General features: G+C 42.1%; 1 protein-coding gene across 1 annotated transcript; it reads right to left on the bottom strand.

Annotated features, from left to right (window-relative positions):
* Positions 1-1,387: 1,387 nt before the first annotated feature.
* Positions 1,388-14,676, bottom strand: ccdc92ba (coiled-coil domain containing 92Ba). The gene is made up of 4 exons (XM_061046464.1): positions 14,240-14,676; positions 13,763-13,903; positions 7,632-7,679; positions 1,388-5,458 (listed from the first exon to the last, which is right to left on the bottom strand). Exons 2-4 carry the CDS (start codon positions 13,893-13,895, stop codon positions 4,737-4,739), a joined length of 903 nt encoding a protein of 300 aa, XP_060902447.1. The 5' UTR covers positions 13,896-13,903; positions 14,240-14,676; the 3' UTR covers positions 1,388-4,736.
* Between the last annotated feature and the right edge of the window lie 326 nt (positions 14,677-15,002).

The raw sequence follows: 15,002 nt of genomic DNA, 5'->3' as shown, positions 1-15,002 counted from the left end.
TCTCCGGCTGATTTCAGGCTAGCTGGGCTACATGCGAAGGGTACAGGCTTACAAAAACAAGTCTACCGAGGAAGGACAGCGCTGCTCACGGTGCTGCTGCGCACACGTGGTTTTCTCAACCCCTCCTCTTGACCTCTTTGCCTTTGCGTAGCAGTGGGTTGCACTTCCCCATCAACCGAGCGTGGCGCTACGGAAAGCCACATGCGTCAAATTCATTTTCACAAACTTCTTTTGAATTGTTTTGTTAATGAAAAGTGGAGACTTTCTTATGTGACGAATACGACTACTTGTAATAGTTACATGGGGTAGAAAATATGACGTCACCGTACGGTTATGAAAACCGCGGACTGAGATTGTTCAGAGTATGTCTGTCAGTTTGACCTACATGTCATCAGCTCCTGTCAGTCACCAACATGCACACATTTACTGAATGTACTGGTGCATCGTTTTCTGATTAAAATGAACAGCGTGCCAGTTTTCACACAATGTCAGTCAGAGCCCTCGCTGAAAGGTTTAATCATGACCTCATGAAACAAAAATCCACATCTTTCTGGGTATGAAACAGGAAACCCTTAAATGTATCTACAATACATCTTTCATTGTCTCGTGTCTCTGCTTCTTCTTCAAAGTACCAGAGTGAAATCACAATGTGTCACATTGTCAAATTGATTTCATGAGCCTGCAAGGGAAAGTCTCCTGGATAACATTTTATAGCTAGAAAATGAAATTTGAGTTGTCAAATAAACAACACACATACTTTTTCAAGCGGCTTTTAGTAAAGAAAAAACACTCTCTTTAAATTATTCTGCCTTATAACTAATATTTCTTTATAAGAGAAAGTACAAATAACTATAGGGGCACGGCTGAAAGGTTTTCTTAGAGGGATCCAAAGTAACTTTATTACTATGGAGAGGTTAGTTGCAAATACAAAATATTGTACATGATAAACATGAGAGAGGATACCAAATGGAGCAATCATAATTCAATTAATTCATTTATTCCCAATTGAAAGTGTGCTCTACATGAAATGTAAGTTAAATCAGTGCTGCCAGAGCCATGTGATTTATCACATTTATCCACATGAACATCAGATTCCTCAATTAACCACTTTAACATTCAGCTCCTGCAGCCTCCTGATGTGTCCTTGGGCCAGACACTTGACCCCAAGTTGCTCCCCTCTGCTTCTTAGTCGCCGATGAATGGGATTAGTTACTTACTTCTGATGGACACTTTACATAGAAACCTTTGCCGTCAGTGTGTGGATGTGTAGGTGTGACCTGCGGTGTAGAAGCGCTTTAAATGGTCAGAAGACTAGAAAAGCGGTATACAAGCTCAAGTCCATTTGACTTTTAAACCTTCAAGCAATAACAACAAGCAGGCAGCAGACTTAAGACAATCCTTCATTTTATTCCAATTATGTGTACAGTAGATCACTATAGGAAGCTTACACAGTATATGCGGTAATAAGTCAATAGCTTTTGCTCATCAAAGTGTACGACAACCCAGAGCATTAAGTCAGCTACCACACAGCATTATTGCTAGAGACAACATGTCGAACAAGATGCTTCATGGTGCCACATACAGACCACTGAAATGTCTCTAAGATGCAAAATTAACATTTATGATCTCATGAAAGAGACCAGACGCTGCTGCTGATATTTGTTATCATTAAGAGTATTGGGGTTATTATTTTGGTGTCAAGGAAGATGGAAGACATTCTCTGTGGGAATGGGTCTATAAGTGATGCTTGATTTTATGTGGTTGCTCTGAAAAGTAGAAAAGACATATCAAGTGGTTAAGATTTTCTCTTTTAAAGAACACATTTTCATTATAAGACATCTTCAATACAACACCACACTATTTGTCTTCATGGTAATTTCAGTGGCGGGCCTCTTTGGCTCGTAAGCAGGCAAACATGTCTCATACAAAGATGCATACAGCATTGATTATCTATCCAAGTAACACAACACCCGTTTTAAGTTACTCTTGAATATGATATGAGGCGTCAATGTGGTATGCAGGATTGAATTATGAAAGGTAAATGAAGAGTCTAAACTAGCTTGCGCGTCATTTGGATTAAATCCATCGGTAATGAAGTCATGAAGTCTAACAGTCTAAGCTCAGGATTCCTGGTGGGGAAAAAAAAAAGTTTTCTTCAAAACTGCTTTATTCTTTTATCCCCTTCTCTCCCCTATAATAGTGCACACTGTCATGCTAATGGCTTACCAGCTGAGAGAGGAATGAAAACACTTTTCACATTTGCATTTTTGGCTCAAAAAGAAAAAAAGTGTTCAGTTTCATTTTCATCCCGCCAGTCTTACTTGATATTATAGTTATAATACACTCACCAGCTCAATGCTGCTTCACATGCAGCATGTCACTGAACGCTTACTGTAATGTAAGGATGTCACTCCTATAAAATGCAACATCATTAATCAGGTGACAATTCAGTAGACAATCAACAGAACTTTGCAAAACAAAACAAAACAACTCAATAAATAATTCAGAAAAATATTAAGTAAAACATACAGAGCTTAACAGTTATAAAATACAAAATTAAACAATCATAAAATAACACCTAGGATGTTCTTCAACCACCTTAAAGTTACCTCCTAACAATATTTAAATATACCGATATATTGCTTATTAAAGATATACTACTGAAACATAACAACAGCAACTTGTGGTACTTCAATTCAGTCTTACAGGAAGGCTCGTTCCAGAGACTGCAGTCACTGATGCTGAGATACGTCATGGCTCACGTATAGACAGACTGTGACACAACTTAACACACACTGCAGTTTGAATCCCAGTGAGTCTTTTAAAAGTAAAACAAAAAAGGACACAACACTGGGGTAAAGAAATCTCTCTTCAGTTTCCAAACGTCATATCTGAGTCTCAGCTCCTCTGTCATAAGGCATTCATTGCAAAAGGACTTCATGGAAAAATTAACCCTAATCAGCTCTAAGACATGTCAGCAGTAACATAAAAGCATTGTATACCTTGAAAAATATATAGTCTGTTAAAGTGTTACCCACTTTTTTCAAAGGTGCCATTTGCTCCTTGTTACACTAGAGGCCACCATGAGCTTGTGTTTTCATAACACACACACCTACTACACACACACACACACACACGCTTCAACAGCTATCTGCTGAGCCTGCCATCCTGTCATTGACAGTACACAGTCTCTGTCCCAGTGTGATGTTTGACACCTCTATTTCGAGGATCTTTTCAAACAGATCAGATCCTGCTTCAGTTAAAAGGAAAAAAAAAACAAAAAAAAAAAAACTCCAGTCTTGTTCTGTTTTTTTGTCCATTTTTTTTTCCTGAGGTGAAAAGAAACCCCATCACAGCATCTTCAAACACAAACTTGAAGTAGTAGTAGCCTTCTGGTTGTGCGTGTTGTTTAGTACACAAACCTCACCTGAGAGTGACACATGGTTGAATGAGTCAGAACTTATTATCACCTAAAGTGGCCTAAGCAGATTGATAGCAGCACATGTGTGCGTCAGAGTGTATCTTGTGGTAGGAAGAAAAATGTTAAATATTCTGGTTTTTTTCCATTCGCCAAAACTGATCTGTCCTCTAGTTAATACTGGTGTTTATAAAAGTCTTTCAAGAAAAAGCTGTTCCTCTTTTACAGATGTTTGATTAATGAAAAATTAGATCGCAATCACTCTAGAGTCATTTGTATGTATACGACAATGCGATTGAGTGTATTTCTATAAAGTATAACATACCGAAAAAAAGTTGTAGAATTAAGACTTTAAAGTCAATATTTAAATTTTCCTGAAGTAACTTGAACTTATGGCTAGCAAGCTGATGCTATTGTTGCTACATTTACCTGCAATCTATACCTTGTACACAGATTATAATGAGGTTGAGTGTCAAATACAATTTCCCCTCAAATCGTGTTTCCAGAAGTATTGCTTTTTGCTATTGGTGTCATATATCATATATATGATAAGCTGTTGCAGATATAACTGATTCTGTTTCGTGAAACAGTCAATCGGGGTTTAAACAAAACAACAGAATTATTTCTAAGTTAAAATTCCTTTTTGTCATGTGCACCTTCAACCAAATAAAGAGTTGTTATAAAATATAATACAAACGTGCGTGGGGATGTGCTTTCCTATAAATGATAAATCAAACAATAATAACTGGTCTGTCTGATGTTGTTTGAACAAAATGGGAACTCACTTCATTTAAATGAGTATTTTTTTTCACATGGAGGACAAACAAAGAATTGCACGCCCATTTCAGTTATTTGCAGCTGTGCCTCCCTCAGGGGCCAACACGCAAACATTTGGTCACATGGTTGATTTACGGTCGGCCTTGAAGGGTCACAGTTGGGTGGGCCACACAACAGGACTGGAAATAAAATGGCTGCTACTTTTCTTTCAAGCTCACCATCCCAACACATGTGAAAGGGGTTGCTTTGAAATAAGGCCCCACAGTATACTGAGAATGTGACACCAGTGTAAACAGATAGTTAATCCAACTTCATTTAAGACTGACTTAAAGTGACATTTACTGAGTTTTGTTTCAAAGTAATTTAAGGTTATATGAAAGTCCACATTTTAAAAAGTGTCCACTATAAGTGTAATATAATTTAAAAGCTAAAACCAGTCTCAGTTCAGTCAAGGTGCAGGAGAACAGTAAACAGCAGAAACAGTCCGACAGAGGATAATCAGTAATCAAGCTGGAGTCAGAGGCCCAGGTCACAGTTGTTGCTAATCTGCCTTTGTTTCAGCAGCAGGGGGCGCTGCAGCTGAACAAACCAGTCTGACGGTTTCTTCCTGGGGCTCTACTGGCCCCTCCCCTCCTCCTTCCTCCTCATCCTCCCTCTCCAGGCCCAGTGGAGGTTGTCTCTGTGCCACAGTGTGCCGGGAGCGAGCCCTGTGCCTTCGAGGGTGGAGGAAAAGTGCAGGGTCGGGCATGGCTGTGGGCTCTGCGGGGCCCATCACTTTCTCAATGGGGACACACTCGCGAGCACGCTCCACCCTCGAAGATGCCCTTGCACTCCTACGTTTGGGTTTGACCACAGGAGACGAAGGGGAGGCTCCTGACGGCATCAGCGGGGATGAAAAGGAGTTCTGCTCGGCACCATACTGGGCCCCCTGGCTGTTGGCTCTGCTGAGGAGTCCCTGCCTCTGCTGCATCCGCTGGTGGTGTAGTTTCTGCCTGGCAGCATGCAGCTGGAAGGAGAGATACGCTGCTGCCTCTGTTTGTTTCTGCAGCTCTGTGTTGAGGATGGTTGAGCAGTGGCTACGGCGTTTAAGCTCCTCCAGGAAATGGCGCTCCTTTTCCTTGAGATTTGCTCTGAGGGCTCCCACCAAAACCCCTTTATGACTCAGCTCCGTACGAAGCTCTCCTAAGGTGCATTCCCGCTCGGCTAGACGGTTTTCCACATGCCGACATTGGACATCCAGGAGCTCCTCTTCCTCCTGTAACTCTGACAAAGAGAAAGAGCAGAAATAAGGGGAATGTGCTACTGATAAATGACCATACCTGTAGGGTTTAAACTCCAGTTTATATGTACATTTGACTGTACAATGTTCCTTACATACACTGCCTGGCACATATACACAAGAAACTTAACACAAAATAATTGAATCACATTCACACATAAGAACACATATTGTGCATTACCTTATTTCTACTTCCTAGTTAATCCCCAAAAAAAGAATTCCTATCCCAATTTCCCAGAGACAAATGTAATGCTTGAGCTTGATTGGTGCTGTCTGGCTGCCCCTCACAAGTACAAAGATGTTCAATGTACATTAAATATTAACAACAAGAAGTGAGCTTTTTATTCCTGATACCTAATTTATATAAAAATGACTGAATCGATTGTGTCATTTATCAGGACAATCCAACAAAGAATTTCTGGTTCCAGCTTTCCAATCTGAAGACATGCTCCTTTTTTCTGCTTCATATTAGAGATGTCAATGCCTTGCTTCGCTACATATAGCAGGCTATAACATGAAGCTAGCCCTTGCAATCTGATATAATTTCTCAGGACAAAGTGCATTGGTTAAATTCTGTAATACATCATATCATAGTGCTTTAAGTTTGGTAGATAAAACACCCCTACTTCCCCTCTGCATGAACCTTAACCTCTCTGCTAATATCAGGTTCAACACAGTCTACTGCTTATTGTTCCTTTGTTCCTGCTTCTGCAGACAAGCTTTCATTCCCGTAATATTCCCCAGCGGAGAGAGGGAGGCGAGGATGAAAAAGTCAGTGCAGCAACCTCAGGGCTGGCTGAGATGCAGATGCCAGAGGAGAAGGAGATTACATCCACTGAGGGCGGGCAGTAACGCCTCAGCCGGCAGAAATAGGTCAGGTTAGCTGGGCAGGAGAATCCCAAGGGTGGAGGGAGATTTGGTGAGTCCTGGAGGTAAAACTTTAAAGCTCTGAATCCATGTTAGGCTTAAATGAAGGTGCTTAATGCATTGATAAAAGCTTTGAGTTTAAGGTTAAATCAGCCACATTTTACCGCTTTAAAATCTTTTATGTCATCATCCTTTTTCTCTTTCCAGGATGGATAATCAGAGGACTGAACAGTCTCAATATTTCTGTAGCTCGCCACCACGCCCAGATCTATCTCATTTGCTAACTATAGACAACACCACCTGATCTCTATATCCACCCATACCCTCCTCTCTCCCCGCCTCTATGTCTGCAGATGACCACATCACATCCCTTAACAGTTTTCCTCGCTACCTCTCATTACCTCCCTCCTTCCACCTCTTCCTCTCTACTTTTTCCGGGCTCCACCTCTCTCTTGTTCTCAGCAAAGTATGTAAGTGGACACCCCCTCTGGGACAACCAGGGGAAAACGAGAGCAGGGAAAGAAAAAGAGGATAGATCACATTGTCAGGGTGGGTGGATGTGGGGGGGGGGGGGGGGGGGGGGGGGGATCAGAGGGCTGTGGCTGTATTGATGGATCAGAGGGAGGGATAACCTGTCCTGGAAAAAGGGGAGATTAGGGTCTAATGGCTGAGTAATGCAACCCAGCTTGAATCCGCCACACATTCATGCAGCCTTTTGACTTCTCCTTCTCTGGTCTGTCTTTGATTCGCTGTGACAAAATGGTGCCTGTCTCTGCATCCTCGCATTCAGACACGGACCAACAGTCCTGCTTATGTCAGCTACGAACCAAACATGATAAAGGCACGCTGTCTCACACAACTATTTAAAAAAGCAAATATATACATGCAGAGAAACACAGATGCAGTTTGCACCCATAATCTGGCTTGTATCTTGCTTGTCATTGTGGATAGGGAAATGAGGAGAGAGAGGAAGAGATGGGTGAGAAGAGGGAGGAGGGTGGCTGACAGGGATCTTTCCCCTGGGGGATGGCAGGGTGTGAGGACAGCAGGGAGGAAGAGAGGGATGCAGGAGAGAGTGATGGTGGATTGAGAGTTTGAGGCTTAACAAAACAAGCCAACAGGCATCTGTCTTTGCGTCTCTAAAGCAAAGAAAGAAATCTAAAATGCAGAAGAACAAACAGAGCCAGGCCGAGCTAGAGAGTAGATTTATAATTGAGATGGGTGAGGAAGATAAATAAGTATATAGAGGAGGATATGAGCACTGATGGGGATTTTTTTTTTCTCACATACCTATTTGGCTTCTGCCTGGAGGCTTCACCTTCAGCTCACTTGTCAACTCTGAAAAACCCAAGAGAAAGACAAAGACAAAGACACAGGAACGATCAGTTACAGAGACATATGTAGAGAGAGACAACATGTGGCGTCATCTTATTAGAGCTTAAATATAGACGCTCAATGGTGCTGAAACGTCTTATTAAAGCTGTGTGCTGACATTTTGTGTTTGCTGCTGCTGCTGCTGCTGCTGCTGCTGCTGCTGCGGCTGGTTAACATAACAGATGCTCGATGCAGTTTTCCAGCACATTTTTCAGTGAGCGCATACATAATATATGAGGCTAAATCTGAAACTTTACATCAAAGACTGCCAGTCAGAGACTCGGCCAGTGATGTCCTGCTATATCATTTGTCACACTCTGGAGGGGAAAAAAACACAACAGCACTGTAACCTCATTAAGACATACTAGCATTATTAGCATTCCTTACTGAAATCAATATTCACTTACACAAAAACTTCCCCCTGTGCAATTTGTTTTAAGACGAAATGCGAACCAAACATAAGGACACTTACAAATACTTGTTGCAAGTTAAGCAGAACCTCATTCTTTAAAACACCTGATGTAGCTAAAACCCCTTTTACACTGCGTTTGTGGCTGATTATCTAACACGTTCACAGCCAATTTTTTTTTTTTTTTTTTTTTTTTTACAGGTTTGCACTTAAGCATTCCACAAATTGATGGTATCGTTGATGTGATAAAAAAAATATTTCATGGAGAACTTGTCAACACACATTTTCAATTTCTTATACTGTTAGTCTGACTTAGTGTTGTGTGTTGCTTTTCAAATATATTTTGGGGGCATTTTTGTCTTTATTGGATAGGACAGCTGATGAGAGACAGGAAACATTATGAGGGGAGAGTGGGGGGTGACATGCAGCAAAGGGCCGAGGTCGGATGTGAACCCACAGACGCTGTGATGAGGATTGTAGCCTCCATGCATGGGGCACGCGACATATATCCGGCGCCCCAGTGTTGTGTTTATTTGGCATTGTGCTGACATCAGACTCTCTGCACTGTTTCATTTTTTTTTTCAGGCTTAGAGCAGTAACAGAGCTAAACCAATGTTTCTCTATGATTAGGATTATCCAAATATCACATGACATTGAATCTGGCACACTGATACCAGATGTCAGTGAACAAATGGTTATGAGAAAATAATTTATCCAACTGGTGAATGATCCGTTTTTGGCAGTGCTGAATTGTGCCGGATCAAAAATCTTTCATCTTATAGTTTCTGACAGGGTTGTAGAGGGTCAGACTGTCATGAGTCTCCACTCTCAGCAAAGTCAAACACTGGAATGTGAGTATGCATATGTGTGTGTGTGGCCAGGGTCATTTTTATATGATGAAGGAATATATTTGTTTCGTTTCCATTTCTCATGGGTTTGTTCAATCATAATAGAAGGTATTGTTGATAAGAGCACAAAGCAGGTTGAAATAATATTAGTGATCTTGTATTTTGTAATGATAAAAGTCTATGTAAAACAGCAGATGTCTTATCCCCAGCTTTCCTTCTCCTCGTGCTCTCCCTGTCACACCCTTTCCTCCTTCTCTCTGCAGTCAGCGTAAAACAGCCGCCCATGCAGCTGACATGAAGGGAGACAGACTAGATTAAAATGGGAGGGAGATAGATAGTAAGAAAGAAAAGAAGCCGTTTGAGGGGCAGTTAAAAACAATGACCCGCTGATTGCTTGTACCTAGTATTCAGCAGACTGTTCAGAGACTTTGGGGAGCTCCCATTTTGTAATAATTAGCCTCGTTAACAACTTCCAAGAGCCTGAATGAAGTTAATTTAACTGCAGGACGTCAGCTGGAGACACTATTTCTTAAAACTAAAGTGAAACAATGAAAATGAGGCACTCAGCAGCATCCAGAATAAGAAATGCGTTGTAGGTCAATCTTATCTCCGACTGCTTCTCTGAGCATTCAAGGCTTTTCCTTTCAATGCGTAACCTTAGTCGAGGAAAATCTATCTCAAAAGGACATATATCCATACACTTAACTGATTTTAAAAAACAAAACAATACAGTCATCATATCAGAGAAAAAGCCCCCATTTCATAAACTAAATTTGATTTATCTGGTGGTTACAATGAGACAGAATGTGTTACAGCCTTTACGCTGATGAGGAAACACAAAGAGCTCAGAACAATGACAGAGGTCAGCCATACAAAGAGAGGAGAGCTAATATACACAGAAACATTGTCAGCTCAACCTTGCAGTACCCTTTCAGGATGCACATTAGTGTGCTGGCAGCAAACACCCATCACACCTGCAAACCGCATGAGCCTATCAGCACGGAGCCTCACGGCAACACTCCAGACTCCCTATCATCGCCTCAGTTTCTGTGAACTTCTATGAAAACAGCCGTGAGATCTGGAGAATCCTAAACAGCAATGTGAGACTACTTTCCTCTAGTGCATAAGATTGGATGTTGTTTTGTTCTCTGTGCTGCTCAGTGCTTACATTTCTGTTTATCTTTTTGCTGATGTTCTTGTTTTTTCTACTATAAGATTATGCTTAGTGGCTCCTGGACACTCATAAATCACTGGGTCTTTCGCATATGAAATGCCTTTAATTACTTTTTCAATAGCATGCTATGCTCGCTTGGCCTACCAACAACAAGAGCCTTTTGCTTGGCCAACAGTAAATGGAAAGCTTGGGACTTTGGCTGCAGCACATTGGCAGTAAGTTGCCCCCATTCTCCATGAACAACCTCAACAAATATCCAGAGAAAGTTACAGAACTTGCAACGTAATTGACCCACCGAGGACAAATTATAAAGGAAAATGGAATCCATGAGAATGTCACAACTTGACTTTTAGATCAAAACCGGTGGCAACAAGAAACATGCTAACGTAAAGATAATAAAAAACCCAACAAGAAGCAACAGAGTCATATTACTAGGATTGTTACTTTTTTCTGTGAGGTGGATGAAACGGTGATAGAGACCAGCATCTTGAGATCTACTGCACAACAATCCAACCGCAATCCTTCTTCAACCCGTAGTTTAGGAGGAGAAAGACGTGCACAGGTGTGAAAGCTAAAAAAAGAACGTCATTAACCACCAGGTAAACAACTTGAGAACAGAGTGGCGCTGCTCCTGCCGGCCCTGGATCTTTGTCAGACGACCTGGAAGACCTCTGCACACACAGCAGCGAAGGACGACAGCTAAAGACTGGCTCTCAAACTACAATCGGTCTTCATCTTTACAAGTCAGGCAAACAGTAACCCTCCTCCCATCACATTTCTTGTGTCAACAAGCTGTTCCCTCTGCAGGAAAGAAGAAGGCTCATAACATAATGAAGAGACTGAACGGAACACGGCAGAAACCTTTAAAGAGAACCATCTCAGCCCCCAACCAGGGGATAGATACTCCAACTATGATACAAACCACCAGCTCGAAGGATTCACCTTCTTCACTCTCCCATAAATGATCCAGGTCACCTTCCTCTCTCTCTCTCTCTCTCCGCTAATCTTAACCACCTGGAGTTCACTGGCATATTGAAAGAGGTTATAAAATTAGCATGATACAACTTATCCTATCAGCTGCAAAAACTCAGGAGGGAGGATTGTAAATCTGAAACTGTTCAACAAAGTTCAGCATAAAGTTCAGCATATAACTGGACTGACTAAACCATACTATAATATCTCATCCTGGTACAACTCCCTCACTACCAAAAACAAAACTCTCTCGCATAGTTAATCAGGGCCCAAAAAAACCCCCCAAACAATCGGTTCATCCCAACCTACCCTCTCTGAACTGTGTGACCGCTCTGTGATCAGGAGAGCTACACCCTGATCACAGAGGTCCACCTCTCACCCCCCTTTCACCCCCTCCTTCCAGTCACTGCCAAAAAAAATCCTTCATTTCCTCTGCAAAAACAGCCCTGAACAAAAGAAAATAAGACACATTTGAGCAGCTGTTTTTAACAGTCCTCTTTCAATGACTGTACTTTGTGTTGTGTTTTTAAATATGTTTTTTAATGTAGTGTCATGTTTGAGTTTGAATTTCCGTCACTGTTAGGACAAACCCTATTTCGCTCAAAGGGGCTACTTTAGGTAGATTTAGGTCTTTATATATTTGAGTCCCCCAATGCTCCATCCGTGGCCCTCTTCTATTTGAAATCTACATGCGTGGTGGGGTAATGGCTGTCCATCTTTGTAGGTACTTCGGTCCTTGCCTTCTCCATATCTTTGTCTGGTGTACACTGACAGGATGGGGTGAATGGGTGGGGGGATGGGGGTGTTTGGGAGGCAGGTACTGCTGTATCCCAATGTGTGCCTTGTTTTGTTTAGTGGAACGCAAGGAATTGTATTGCTGTCTCCCCATGTTGAAAAAGAAACCACTAAATATTTGATCACCAAAACAAACTACATGCATACAAATAGTTTTCTTTGCTAGAACCCCAGACAGGACTTGAGTAAGAGCACCGAACATATCAAAGGTTTAATGTGCCGAAACTTTAAAAACTGTGTTGATTGTTTGTAGCATTTGTCCTTACCATCCCATCTATTGTTATGCTGTCTTTCCAGGTCTCTATTACGAGCCAAACAGAGAGCTGTATTCAGAGCACTTCTGCGCGGTTCCTAGCTACAACCAATCAAATTTCCCATCCAGGGACAAGAAAGGCCTGAACTGAACCAGTAGATCACATTAACTCTGCTCTATGTTTTTTTTTAAAGGCAGCTGTGATTTACTCTTGTGGCCAAAATATAACAAGAAACATTTTTGAAACATTTACCACACGTGTCAAAACCTTTTGGACTAAACAAGCGCGATTAGGCATGTGGCACATTAATCGCTTAATCCTGATTATCTTGTTTTCATGATCATGGGAAGCCAAAATGGTAATTGATATTGAAAGGTGATTAATTGGTCAACCTTAACACACACACACACACATGTAACCACCATGCATATGCTTTATTGACCAGAGCAGCAGAGCTTTAAGTAATGGAGGTGGTTTTTTTCTACACAGCTGGTCACATTGGCTCTGAGCCAACTCACCCCATCTCTCTCAGCCCCAGCCCCCACCCAACACACCAGACAATCCCCTTCCCCCCTTCTATTCCCTCCTGTATTTGTTATCTTAAATCCTGCTTATATGGATTACTAAAGCCAAAGGATTTATGGATTAACCATGATGGATATGTGTGTATGGATCTTTTAAAGAAAATACAGTGTGTGCGTTTCATTTTTTTTTTTAAATGTGTGTGACTACAGTGTGTTTTGTATGCATGTTTGTATACTCATTGTACTTTCATGACTGTCATTTTATTTAGTGGTATAAGGGGTTCCTCCTCTCATAAGGGGTGCACGTTCACATGGACTTGCTGACTTGATTAAATGCAATCATATCCATTAGGCTCGAACCAGGAAATGATGCAATCTACAGGAATTGTAGCATGACATCACCATGTAGTCATTGTGGCATGGTTTGGTGGTGCACACACACACACACACACACACACACACACACACACACACACACACACACACACACACACACACACACACACACACACACACACACACACACACACACACACACACACACACACACACACACACACACACACACACACACACACACACACACACACACACACACACACACACACACACACACACACACACACACACACACACACACACACACACACACAGACAGAACAATGAGGCCTTCTTGCCATTCAAAATGTCAAAAGCTGAACTTCAAATGTTGAATAAACACGGGGTCACAACACCCTGCAGTTATTCTCCTCAAAAACAAATACTGTCCAACAGCAAGTATAGGAGAGGATCATGAAAACTTTACTTGAAAATGTTAAACAGTGATGCAAAACATCACAGAATGTGACCAAATCCAATTCCATATATTTTACATTTGGACTGTGGCATGTCCGAAGTAGGTATTATTAAGAAAACAGGCAGTGCTCTGGAGCTCTTGCTGGTATCAATCTTTACAGTTCATTTAGTCAATAAAGTGCATTTCCCCATGTAGATATTTAGTGGTCACATTAAGGTTTCTTTGCTCCCCAAAACACACACATATTGTAAGAACAGCAGCAGTGTGTGCCTCACCTGAGCATCGTTTCTGCAGGGAGAGGATCTCCAGGTGGAGGCCGTGGAGTAAAGTGAGGTGCTCCTGTCTTAAGAAGACCACGCTCCTCTCCACACTCTCTACCTGCCGGGACAGGCTGCTCTCGTCTCCCATGGCTGAGTCTGCAGGGACAGAGAGGGAAGGGAATGAGAGGATTTCTGTTTAGTCCGTCAGCATCTGCATTTTCTTCAACTTCAAAGTATAGGCTACTGCAGAAGCTTCATGTACAGCTACTCAATGTTACTTTCTCAAACTATACTATATTCTTCAGCCACATAGAAAGAAAGGAAGTGCAAGTGATGTATTGAGGTTATGTGGGAGCTATAAATACGGTGTTGATGATCAGAGAAATCAAGAGAGAAACCGTGAACACCCAACCAGCATCAGGCTGCAGCTAGCTCAATAGTTTTGTATTTTCCTTTTGATTTTAAGTCCATTCAGATGATGTCTCTGCTTACCTTTGAATTTATGTTAAGAGACAAAATCTAATAACTTTGTTTCGTATTCGTTATAGAAACGTCCTGTGATCCAGGCATGCTGGCCTCCGGTGTTGTACCAAATCCTGTGGGCTGCTGCATTCACCCAGAGACATTTGATCTGATCCGTTAAAGAGCTTTTCAGCTGCATGTGACGCCGTTTGATTAGATGACGACGAGGATGGATAACTGCGTTAAAATGCACATGCAGGGCGACGCAAAGCACCGCGCTCCTCCGGCAGACCCGCTCCGTGCTGCAACATCTGCGTCGAGCATCGTCGGGAGGAGGATGTTGTCAAGTCGGTCGATATAAAAAGCCCGCGGGAGAAATGCGCAGCCCGTTTTTCAGCAGCAGCCCCTTCCCTCCTCCTCGCCCACCGACTGAGACATCAGGCTGCTGTGGACGGCTGAGCTGCTAAATGATGACAACAAGGTACAGCGAGAGCAGAACGCGCGAGAACACGACGGAGTCAGCTGATTGGACGGACTGGCCTCTTGCAGCTGCGCGTGGTACGTAAGGAGGATCAATACAGAGAGAGCGCGTGGGAGTGCGAAGGACAACACACACTTAACACACAGGGTGTTGAAAGAAAACACATCTTAATTCATCTTCTTAAACATAAAATGATTTAGTTTTGGTGTCCTTAAACTGTGATTTGAAAGGTGTAGGCTAATTCTGCATCAGGCCTACGGACACACGGTTTGAAGGTGCTTCTTCAGTAAAACAACCATCTGCACTAGTAGC

The sequence above is a fragment of the Labrus mixtus genome, chromosome 9 (genome assembly GCF_963584025.1).
Source record: "Labrus mixtus chromosome 9, fLabMix1.1, whole genome shotgun sequence".
Classification (NCBI taxonomy): Eukaryota; Metazoa; Chordata; class Actinopteri; order Labriformes; family Labridae; genus Labrus; species Labrus mixtus.
This window is presented reverse-complemented; position numbering and strand designations above follow the sequence as displayed.

Coding starts and splice junctions, on each gene's coding strand:
- ccdc92ba (XM_061046464.1), bottom strand. CDS start 13,895: ATGGGAGACGAGAGCAGCCTGTCCCGGCAGGTAGAGAGTGTGGAGAGG. Junction 7,680..13,762: donor CCTGCAGAAACGATGCTCAG/GTGAGGCACACA, acceptor TGGGTTTTTCAG/AGTTGACAAGTGAGCTGAAG. Junction 5,459..7,631: donor TCCAGGCAGAAGCCAAATAG/GTATGTGAGAAA, acceptor TCTCTTTGTCAG/AGTTACAGGAGGAAGAGGAG.